At 41.6% G+C, this 12642-nt stretch overlaps 1 protein-coding gene across 1 annotated transcript in view; it reads right to left on the reverse strand.

Annotated features, from left to right (window-relative positions):
• Positions 1–3619: 3619 nt before the first annotated feature.
• The window catches only part of LOC137431432 (uncharacterized), a 45694-nt gene continuing 36671 nt past the window's right edge, over positions 3620–12642 (reverse strand). The window contains exons 6-8 of the mRNA XM_068122747.2: positions 11706–11762; positions 8481–8561; positions 3620–8071 (exon numbers count right to left, since the gene is read on the reverse strand). Coding sequence (XP_067978848.2) covers positions 6150–8071; positions 8481–8561; positions 11706–11762 — 2060 coding nt within the window. The 3' untranslated portion in view covers positions 3620–6149. The remainder of the gene's footprint in view (positions 8072–8480; positions 8562–11705; positions 11763–12642) is intronic.

Below are 12642 nucleotides of genomic sequence, written 5' to 3' on the forward strand. Positions count from 1 at the left end.
CCTTGCGGTCCTCATGACAATCTTCTCCATTTTTCCCTATTTTCTACATCTCCTCTTTGTTAACCCTCTTGCCCGCATTTCTTCTTCCACCACCTTCAGCCAAGTCTTTCTCGGTCTTCCCCGTCCTCTACTTCCTTCTGTATTCATTTATATCACTCTTCTCAACCAGTCACTTTCATCCTTCAACACATGATCAAACCATCTCAAACTGTTTCTCTTCACAGCATCCATCACAGGCTCTATTCCCATCATCTTTCACAATTCAGCATTTGTCTTCCTCTCTCTCAACGATACTCCACACATCCACCAAACCATTCGCATTTCCACCCTTCATTGCTGCTCCACGTTCATTACCCATGTCTCGCTCCCATAAATCATAACACTTCTCACACATGCAGCATACACCTTTCCTTTCAGCTTCAACGACACTCCCCTCCTCGTCAGCACGCCACTGAGTTCCCGAAACTTCTTCCATGCACATCTCACTCCAGCAACCGTTGCTGAGTCTGATCCACCTTCTCCATTCAGCATGTCTCTTAGGTAGAAAAATGTTTTCACACCTTCCAGCTTCCAGCTTCACGCCATCTCCAAGATCCAACTCAACAATTCCTCCATCTGCAGCTCCCTCTGTGCACACCTTACACTTGAATGTAGCTGCCACACTGGTTAATGACCCTCTAAAACCACTATATTTTTGATGAACCCACTCGGCGCACATTGTACATTGAATGGAGTTCACTCGGACACCCTTCCTGCACAAAGCACACGGCCACTTCCCAGTTCATTCCACCTCACCACGTGCATTACCACTTGCCATCACCTTCGTCTTTCCGATATTCACCTTCAGACCTTTTGCCTCCATACATTCCTTCCACTTGTTCATCTTCTCCTTCAGTCCATCCATAGTCTCCCCAAACAACGCCAGATCATCTGCACACAACTCCATGGTAAACCCTCCTTTACTTCCGAGCCAGCACCTCCATCACAGCTACAAACAGTAGTGGACTTGGTACTGACCCGTGATGCACTCCCACCTTCACCTGAAACTCACCACTGTTCCCGTCCTTCGTCCATACAGCTGTGCACGCTCTCTCACACATTGCCATCACTACTCTGATGAACCATTCCTCCACTCCTAACTTCCTCAATGCCCATGTCACTACTTCACGTGGAACCCTATTGAATGCTTTCTCCAGATCAACAAACCCAAGAAACGACTTCTTCCTCTTCTCCAAGTAGTTCTCCTGCAACTGCCTTACAATAAAAAGTGCGTCTGTCGTTCCTCTTTCTGGCATAAATCCAAACTGCATTTTGTCGATCTCACTTTCTTCCTTATCCTCTTCTCCAACACCCTTTCCAATACCTTCATTTCATGCTCTAATAAATTTATCGCTCGATACGAGCCACAGTCCAGAGGGTCACTTTTCCCCTTGTATAGAGGGACGAGGGTACTCAGTTCCCAATCCACTGGAATGCGGCCTTCTTTCACCACCAGATTACAGATCTCTGTCATTCTCTTCACACCCCAACTTCCCGCTACCTTCAACATATCTCCCACAACTCCGTCGGCCCTCCCGCTTTTCTACTCTTAATTGCTTTTATCGCTTCCTCAACTTCCTTCTCAGTTATCTTCTCTGCCGGTCCAAAAACTGGGTTACTCTCTATGTTGCCATCCCATTCATTCTCTGCATTAAACAGCATTTCCATATATCTCTTCCATCTTCCTTTAATTCCATATGGGTCCACAACGATTTGTCCCACTTCATCCTTCAAGCAACTCACCCCCATCACATCACACCTTTTTCGCTATCTGCTTTGCAATCCTGAATACCGCTCTCTGACCCATCTTCAGAATCCAAGCGTTCTCCGAACATTTTCCTACATGCCTCCTGCGCCTTTGCTACCTCTTTCTTTGCAGCCTTCTTAGCTGCCTTATAACTTTCATGCTCTGCCTTTTCTGCCCCCGTACCCTTCACCTTCTGCCACTCCTTGAACTTCTTCCTCTTCTCGTCAAGCCTCTTTCCAACTTCATCATCCCACCACCATGTTTCCGAGTGCCTCGGTGGTCCTTTTGTCCATCCACATACCTCACCAACAGCTCCCAACAGACTATCTTTCATTGACATCCAACCACTTTCAAGCTCAACCACATCATCCTCCACCATACTCAGCCTCTCTTTTAATGCCTCCCTCACTGTCACCTCTTTCAACCTCCACACCTTCATTCTCGGTTGGTACTTCACCCGCCGAGCTCTCATCGCACCTTTCACCCTTATGTCGCAGACAACTCCCCCGGGATCACCTTTGTGTCCCGGAGGTGCCCCCTATCTTGCCTATGCCCCATCAGTTAGTCAACGGTTGTCGTTGACCCACCTGACGTGTATGTAACAAGATTATCCTCTTTCTGGAACTGAGTATTACAAATCAACAAACTCCAAAATCCTTTCGCCTTCTCCATTCCTCACACCATATCCGTAACCCCCATTAAATCCCTCAAAACCGTCTATACTCCTTCCCACATGTCCATTTAGGTCTCCTCCTACCACAACAACTTCCTCATCTTTCACGTTTTCCATCAGCTTCTCTATCGCACACCAGAACTTGTCCTTCTCTTCATCACTCTGACCGACCTGCGGAGCATATCCCGAGAAAACGTTACCAAGAGCTTTCCAATCATCATTCTCACCATCAACAACTTTTCACTCACTCGTCACACTCACCACACTGTGTCTACAAACTCCTCAGAAAACAGGACACCAACACCATGCACGCCTTCTGGGCACCCTTGCCACAGAAACTTGTATTTCTGTCCCTGCCTACCCTTCACCATTCTCACACCACTTCCCTCCATCTCGTCTCTTGCACACAACATATGTCCACTCTTCTTCTGACCAATACTTCCACCACTTCTCCTGATCTCCCTGTCATTGTCCCTACATTCCATGTCCCAAACCTCAGAAACCGATCTCCACGTCGGGCATCAGACGTTTCGTCGTCATAAATGGAGTGATTTCCACCCTTGCTTCGATCGGGTTCCCCACCTTGATTTTTGACGAGAGGTGGTGAGGACCCCCACGTGGTACTTCGGGCTGTACCCTGCCCATATGTAATTGTAATGGTTCCCTTTTTGAGGCAATGTTTTATGGCCGGATGCCCTTCCTGACGCCAACCCTTTCAGTCGCCTCTTACGACACGCAGGGATACGGTGTACCTATTCTAAACCGGGGTACACACTGGTTTATTATTCCGTCTTATTAATACCGGTTCTTATTTATTTCTTAAATAAGAATACCGGTTCTTATTAACCTTGTCAATCCAGCATATGGTCCAATATTCACTCACAAAGCAATCAATTACACGGTTTACATTTAAGCACAGTGAAGGTCACACTGAAGATGATTCCAAACTGCCCTCCCTGAAGCTGTGCAATCACTGTGGAGTGCACCAATATTTTGAGGGTGGTTGGATAATCCTCAGTGAAGCCAAAAACTTCCCAGGGGCTCTCCTGTGGCAGGAAGAATATCATGCGTTTTCATTTGTGTCACGATTTCAAACTATTAGTTGGTTCAGCGTGCTGGGGATAGTGTTATCAACAATAGCATTCATCTGGAACAATCACTAAAATGAATAAACCTCTTTTTATTAAATACAAGCAGTTTCATTGCAGCAAAATATACAAATATAACGATGGCATTTTGGTATACAACAAGTTCTACTTGCATTTCATGTAAAACATTCAAGATTCCTCAACAAAACAAGCAGAGGGGTTTAACAGTGGAACTGAAAAAGCAAATTCACAAATTCACTCTCTATTCCCAAATCCTCAAAATTATTGTAACAAACCTTTTTTTTGTCATTGGATTATTGTTAAGGAAACAATATAGAATACAAAAGCCCAGCAAAACATCATCAAAAGTTAATTATGAACACATCTTATTCCATCCTTAACTCAAAGCTTATCTAATAGACAAAATGTTTTCTGCCAAGCAACTTGTTGCAACTCTAAGGTTCTATGTTTATAACGAAATAACCTTAAACACAGAAATGAAAATAATGAATACGGTAAAACATACAGTTCATAACATTTTTATAACTGCATATTATCATCAATGGATGAGCAGGATAGTTGAGAGGTATGCACACATACCTCTGAGCTGTCTAGCCTGAGAATCCCAACTCAGCTATGAACTGCCATCCTGGTATTTCATGGGCAGAGTGATTCATCCTGTGTTGTCACCACTGCTCATTGGTGGATGTTAACGATCCCATGGTGTCTTGTTTTTTCTTTTCCCGCAACAAGATCAAGGCTCATGGAAGAGCAAGGTTAAATTTGCAGTCTCCTGAATGATTATTATTATTGGATATCACATGAATAGAGGTCTGAATTTGGCATCATAATTTAAGCACAGGTTTTAAGCCTGTGATCAAATATATCGCATGACCATCTAACTGGACTGAAGGATACTAAATAGTCAACCTGTGTTAATTTTCAAAAGTTGCCTTGCAACAAAATTCAAAATTAATCATTTTATTATACCATAATCAAAATATATAGCTCGTGTTTGTCAGATACACTTCATCTTACCTGCTGTTCCATTTGCACGTAACCTTCTTTACATCGTTTAAACACCAGCGTATATTACAATTAATTAGTTTATGACACTAAACGTGAGTGCATGTTAACCCGGAGCATGCACACTGACCGTTAACGACTCCTCAAGCAATACTGCAAGCTTTCCACTTGCAATCGCAAGAATAATCAAGCCAGAGAAAAGTTTATAGTATCACTTTGTATCATACATTGGCAACAGTGGATACTTGTAATTTACAGCAAGTCCTTTTGGTCTGAATGTCATGGTTGAACTATCTCACCCAACCGAGCCATTTTCAGATTACAAAAACATTTTGTGATAAATGGAAATTTTCCGATTCCCAAAAAACAATTGTGGAAAATGGAAATCGTGTTTGTATCATGTTGCTATCACATCCAGGGTTTGATACTCCCATTTCTTGCGTAACTGCGGTGGGATTCAGATGTACATGTTGTGATGGAAAGTACACATTTCAAGTGAGTGAGTGCTCTCTCAAACACTGTGATACAATTGTTTGCGACGCATTTGGAAATATCAACTGACAATAACTTTCCACATTTTTTTTTAAACAATACACGGCAACTCGAAAAATTAAATCTGCCACTTTTCTGGTTACAAGTTCATGGAGACAGGCTTGCTGTTGTCACTTGTGAAACAGTTACAAGTGTGGCATTTCAAATGTCAACGACCACAGCAATTACTGTATTTGGGAAAATTAGAAGGCACAGCCTCCTGCTAAAAACATGGGTTACAAGTTTATTATAGTTTCTACTACTAGGCCTCTGTGAACGATGTCATCTCCCACCCTGCCACCTACCCCAATTGGCCCTGTTAATCATAACAAGGGTCGTTTTATAATTATCAAAACATATTTTCACGATTTTCACCCCTCCCATTTTTTTTACCCTCTGGAAACCAATAATATGGCAAGTAAACAGCTTGCTTGCTATGTACAAGTACACTCTTTCAAGCTCCTACTTTTAGCTTAACACTGCCAGAGTATTATCACAAGAGTCCATCTGTTTTCAGAGGGTATTAACAAGTAACAAGACCGAGTCACATTTTTAGGCATCATTTGGCAGCATCATAAGTGCTTAAAAGAGACTATCTGATGTTATTGACATCGATCCGGCTCTCATCCTTCAAACAAGGTTTACCCAAGTACTTTGAAGAAGATCATTAGTGCTGATCACTTTCCACCTTAGTCTTGCTTTGCTCGAGTGTTGTTTCAGCAATCATTTCAGGTTCTTCCTAATTGCTCCACATCAGGTGATCCACTTACAAATAATGACGTTTGGAATTACCTTTAAAAAGTTCTCATTTTTGTTATCATGTCAATTCACAGCAGTTATCTGATATTTATTCCTAATTTTCCATTACTGCCAAGCTTTCACCATTATGATCAGTTTTAAACGGTGATCCACACTCATATACATAATATAGGTGTCAACACAACTCTGTCTGCCAAAAAAACATAATCACTACGAGCCTCATCGGCTACCCGATTTACTGTTGTCCTCAGCTATTGGTATGTTCCATAGTAGTTGTAGCATTGCTTCAGTTTTCACTTGTATGGCACCTAATATGTTTTGTTAACAAGAGTTTCTTAACAAAACGTTTCCCGCATTCCTCGCACCGATACGGTCTCTCTTTTGAATGGCATTTTTGGTGTATCGACAAGTGAGTTTTCTGATTAAAGGCTTTTCCGCACTCTTCACACTCGTAAGGCTTTTCGCCCGTGTGACACCGAAGATGCTTCACAAGCGAGAAGTTTTCGCTGAATTCCTTTCCACATTCGGTGCAAATGAAAGAACGTTCACCTGTGTGCCGGCGAAGATGTTTTAACAGCGAAGATTTTTCACTGAAATTCTTGCCACATTCCTGGCATTTGTAAGGTCTTTCGCCTGTGTGACACCGAAGATGTTTCACTACGGACGACCTTTCAGTAAACTGTTTGCCACACTGTGTGCATTCGTAAGGCTTTTCGCCCGTGTGGCACCGAAAATGTATTGTGAGATGATTTTTCTGACTAAACGCCTTTCCACACTCCGAGCATTGATATGGCTTTTCGCCTGTGTGGCATCGGACGTGTTTCACAAGTGACGATTTGTCGCCAAATCCCTTTCCACACTCTTCACATTTGAAAGGCTTCTCCCCCGTGTGACTTCGAATGTGCTTCACCAAGGTCGATTTTTCGCTGAAGTCCCTTCCGCATTCCTTGCACTTGTAAGGCTTCTCACCAGTATGACACCTGAGATGTCGTACCAGTGTCGAGTTTTCACCGAAACATTTCCCGCATTCCTTACATGTGTACGGCCTCGATCCATTATGGCTTCGAATGTGCGTTACGAGGTGGGATTTGTAACCAAACGCCTTTTCACATTTTGTGCACTTGAAAGGCCTTTCACCGGTGTGGATTCTCTGATGTGCCACAAGATCAGATTTACGGAAAAAATTCTTTTTGCACTCATCGCATCCAAAAGGCCTTATACCTGAGTGGCTTTTCAGGTGCCTCACTAAGTCGGGTTTTCGACGAAACGACTTGTTGCATTGTTTGCAACTGTAGGGCTTTTCGCCCATGTGGCAAACAAAATGTGCAACAAGGTGAAATTTATGATGGAATGTCAATCCACAATTTTCACAAACATAATGTCTTTCGCCCGCCGTGCTTCCAATGTCAGCTTTATTACGTTTAACAAGAAGATCTCTGTCTCCTTCCTTTCCTTCGTGAGATGTATCATTCATCTGAGAACCAAGCTGCTCTTCCGTGAGAGTTTTCTCTTCGCTCACAACTTCTTTGTCACATGGAGCATCTTGTTTCATAAGCTCCTCCAAACCTTCGGATTTCTCACTCGAACCTACAGCATCTTTGTGGCACCTCAAATGTTGCACGAGAGTAGATTTGCTCCGAAAAGACATCTCGCAAATCTTGCAACTAAATTTCTTTTCGGTAGTCAACAGAGAATGTTTGGAGGTTGTACGTTTTATCGAGAGGGATTTCTGCCATTCAAAGTGTGAACGGGTTTTGCTTTGAGTGTGCACGAGTTGGTGGCACATAAGCTTGGCCAGTTGGTTGAAAACCTTTCCGCAGACTTTACAAACCCGCTCGCTTTCATCTTGAGCATCGATGTCGATTTCGACTTCGACTTCACGTGAGCACTTTTCCGAGTCTGTTTCATCTTCTTGGTTTCCGTTCAAACTATCCAAATATTGCTTATATTCCTTTTCTGACAGAATAACAAACGGTTTAATTTTCACGTTTTTTGACTCGCCAACGGCCATCTTTGAAAACCGAATGCTATCCTGGTTATCTTTGGAATAAACATTCAAAACCCTTCCGTCTTCGTGCTGCAACAGAAAATCACCCTGTCCTTCTTCCTGGTCTGCCTTTAACTGGAGAGGTGCTTGCAACTCATTGCCATCATTCTGAGGACCATCATGGAAAATGCTTTGTGGGCAAAGCAAGTGTTGTTCCAAGTCTGCATACAGTCATACACACAAAGACAACTTGACTGTATCGACCAAATGTATCATAAGCTCCATTTTGATTGTAAAATTGCACACACTGAATTAAACAACATTAAACATATATTACCATCAAATTAGGCAAAGAAAATATTTTTAGTCTGTTGGTGGGTTGAAATAGTCAATAGAGGAAATATAAGATGCAGAATTAAAATTAAGCAGTGTCCTCAATCTCTAAAACCTTTGAAAATAGTCTTGAAACTATACTTGCGGCGCCTCCTCGGCCTAACTGCCTTTTTGGATTAAAACATTCACAATCACAGCATGCAAAGGTAAGTACACCTGGTAATTTGCAATCAATCCAATACAAACGATACAAAGAATGCTCGAGGTGCAGTTACTTTCACGACGCTCATTCAATACCTGTGGCCTGCGAACCTCTCCTCATTTCCATAGCAGCAGTAATAAACCTTCTTTGCTGTCGAAGGACTCCATTTAACGCCTCTGGAAAAGGGAGGATGAATCCATAAGTCACACACACACACACACACACACACACACACACACACACACACACACACACACACACACACACACACACACCTCGTTTTTTCATCTATGTTCCTCACAAGTATATATAATGCATGCACACACGTACACGATGGTGGTTAGATACCTTGAGACGTGGTAGGTCTCCGTTCCATCTCCTGAAACCCACCGTGTGGAGACAGACACAAATACACATGCACACGGAGGTGGATACTTTGAAACCTGGGATGGCTGACAGTAATGTAGGACGAGTCCACTTTTTGGTGGACTCAGACTCACACTCGACTCTTCAGGACTCGCACTCGGAACGCCAAGAACTCGGACTCAGCCAAATTCCAGCTCGAGTCCGACAAAATTTAGTGTTCAGTAAAACGTTTAGGGTACAGTGGAAATAAAAAGCATAGAGTAAAACTTTTAGTGTACAGCTAAAACAAACTTACAAACTAAAACAAAATTTTAGTGTACAACAAACTTTGTTGGTTGTAGAGTAAAACTTTTAGTGTACAGCAGGAAGAACCCACATGTACAATAACCAGGCCCTATTGGTTTCCCACCAAAACGCTCGTACCATGGAACCGTGAAGCAGGTGATCTATAAAGCATTGACGGATGGAATTAAACAATGCTGATGATGAAAATGAAAACAACTCCGACCGATATTCCAGATTTTAGGAAGATTTTAGGAACTGCCTATTTTGGGGGGAAGAAAGGGTTCAAACCTGGACCCACTTTGACCCCCTGTTTACCTCCTTAGACACCGATTTTCTTAGTGCTGTGACCACAAACTATGGTACGGAGTGATGAAGATTGGGGTCAAGTTTCATCGAAATAGTGTGTGTAGTTTCAGAGGAAAAAGCAAATTCCTATTTTGGGGGAAGTCAAACCTGGATCCACTTTGACCCCCGGCAGACCCCCATAGACCCCAATTTTTTTTTAATGCCGTGAACAAACTTTAGTCACAACACAACAAATATCAACATACCAAACATTCTTTGTGCCAAGTTTGATCACAATCCCATCAGCAGTTTGGTGAAGAAGTTGCAAGTGTTTACGGACTGACGGACCGATGACGCGCCATTCCATAAGCTACCCGGAACTACGTTTCAGGTTAGCTAAAAAATATGTTTAATAAACATAGTAACATACTTTGCATCGTTGTACTTGTAAACACGAAAAATACAATTAATTGGACATTCATATCAACAAGTTAGGTGTTAATTTATGTGTTTTGAAAAAAACAATTAAAAATAAGCAATTGTATCTCTCCTGATTGGCTAAGATGATGCCTTCCATACCTCTGTTACTATTTGAGCTAGAACCACAAAAGTTGGTATTCTTAACTGCAAAGGCTACCCTGTGGACGCATTAAATCTGAGTGCCACAGCATGTCAGGAATCAAAACTACAGCGGTTTCCATGCTATTATGGTTACGATTAGGGGGGGTTTCATATTTTATTTTTTTAGAAAAAAAGTCAGTGTGAAGGGGCATGCAGAAAGTGGTCGGAATGTCAAATCTGACCAAACCTGAAGGAATTAGAGCAAAAATAATGGTTAGGTTTACAGTTAGGCTTGTGAATTTTTTGTTGTTTTATTTTTTAGAACAAATCATACAATGGTGTACAGGGGATTACTGCAATTACAGAAGATGACCAGAATGTCAAATCGGGCAAAAAGTGAATGAATTAGAGTGAAAATAAGAAGCAGAGAAGCTGGGTTCCAAACACGATTTCTGGCTAAAACAAACTACCGAATCCTCTAATAAGGTCAGAATCAGTTTCTTTGACAAAAAGCAACTTGAAAATGTTTGTTGTTTTATATTTTTTGTTTGTTTAATATTTTAAAAACATTTTTTCAAAACTGGATCTCGAAAACCGGAGTTAGATTTCTTTGTGCAAGGTTTACTGCAGTTTTTTGCCACAATTATGTCAATCTCTTAACGTTTTTATTTGAACTCACCGAGTGGTGAAACTTAACATGTGAACGGTTAGGCTTGTGAAGCAAGAAGGTAATAATGTCCTCATTTTTCATGCCTCCGCCCCAGAAGATGGCCGAAGGCATTATTTAATATATAAAATGTTCACATATATATTTGCATTAAGTATGTATTTATGAAAGCGGTGCATACTAATGAAGCACTTGTTCCCAATTTTTTTTAAAGTCCTTGTAAAGCTGTTATTTGTTATTTTTATGGTACTAATGGTTAATGTATAAGTGTGACATCTGTCATATTACCCAAAATGTTACTTTTGTTGACTAAAAAGCACTTTAAAAGACATGTACTCTTTAAATGAAATGCAACGTAATTTCTCCTTTCATCACGCATTAAACTTTAATATTTAATGTTTAATTTGACTTATACACATGTAGTTGAGACGTGCGTTTAATTCCTATATGTTTAATTTCTGTATTAACTGTTTTAAATTAAAAGGCCCGACAAGGCTTCACAAGGCCTATTGTAGTCAATAACGTGCTTAAATATGTTAATATACCAGTTTATCCTTTAGGTACATTATTAAGGGAAAATTAGGACCTGACGTTAATGCTAAGATGCGATTAATGATGCGATAAAACGTCAGAATTATATTTTTTAGCATTTGTTTTTGTTTAACGCTGTGAATGATTGTGGAAAATTTTCACGATGTCAAAATCAAATTTTAATGTCACCACTGTGCAGAGGGGCCATTGCAGAAAAGAACGTGTGATTGCATGAAATTGTACGATGTAAAATACATGAAATAAGGTAGCTGGGACATTTGTACCAACAAGTGCACAGCACAACAACTTTGCCTGCATGAGTGTGTGCATGTTTGGGTTTGGAGGTTAGAAATCGTAAGAAATTAATGGATAGCTCCGCATCCAGCAAATTTAGCATACGAGTTGTTAGTAACCATAGACAAGTCCTAAGCACAAGAATTTTTTTTAGGACTCAGACGTGGACTAGGGATGCCAAGTACTCAGACTCAGACAGCTTGGACTCGGGCTCAGACCAGGTGGACTCACTACAACATTGGGGTCCGTTACACCTTCTGAAACCTGTATATGGAGCCAGCAACCAACCAACGACACAAACACACCCTGTGAAATCCCTCACGATACTCACCTTGAGCTATTGGCGAATCCCAGTCAGCAGATTCAAATTTCACAATTTCCAACAAGCCTGCAAGCAATAATGTCAATTAGCTTATTTGGTAGCATTGCCACATTGCCCATTTTGGTAAAGCAAAAGACTAGTTTTCACAAATAGCTTGCCAAAAAAAGATCTAGAGTGAATTACCCAAAACAACACCCCTCTCATGGAAAAATATGCAGGCTCAACATCAATCTTGAGCATGTGTTTCTGCCTTAAGGCTTCATCAGCAAAACAAAATTAGCTTAAAAACATGGTGGGATGGTGGAAACATGGTGGAATGGTGGGACATCCTGCAAAGCAACATTTTCCATGTGAATGGTGGGATATCCCACGAAGCTGTTCACTGTGTGAATGGTGGGATAGCCTGCGAAGCAATGTTTACCGTGTGAATGGTGGGATATCCCGCGAAACAATGTTTACTGTGTGAATAGTGGGATATCCCGCAAAGCAATGTTTACTGTGTGAATAGTGGGATATCCCACGAAGCAATGTTTACCGTGTGAATGGTGGGATATCCCACAAAGCTGTTCACAGTGTGAATAGTGGGATATCCCACAAAGATGTTAACAGTGTGAATGGTGAGATATCCCACAAAGCTGTTCAAAGTGTGAATGGTGGGATATCCCGCAAAGCAACATTTACCATGTGAATGGTGGAATATCCCGCGAAGCTATTCACAGTGTGAATGGTGGGATATCCCTCGAAGCTGTTCACAGTGTGAATAGTGGGATATCCCGCAAAGCAATGTTTACTATGTGAGTGGCGGTATATCGCACGAAGCTTGCTTATAGTGCGGCTAAAATATTATTATGTGGCCAGTTCAAGCTGTGAAAATGGGAAACGCAGGGAGGGAATGTAGAAGCCGGTCATGCTCGCGGCCCATGGAAATAATTTTTTTGCGCCCACG

The sequence above is a fragment of the Myxine glutinosa genome, chromosome 7, assembly GCF_964187855.1.
Source record: "Myxine glutinosa chromosome 7, kmMyxGlut1.1, whole genome shotgun sequence".
NCBI classification, from domain to species: Eukaryota; Metazoa; Chordata; class Myxini; order Myxiniformes; family Myxinidae; genus Myxine; species Myxine glutinosa.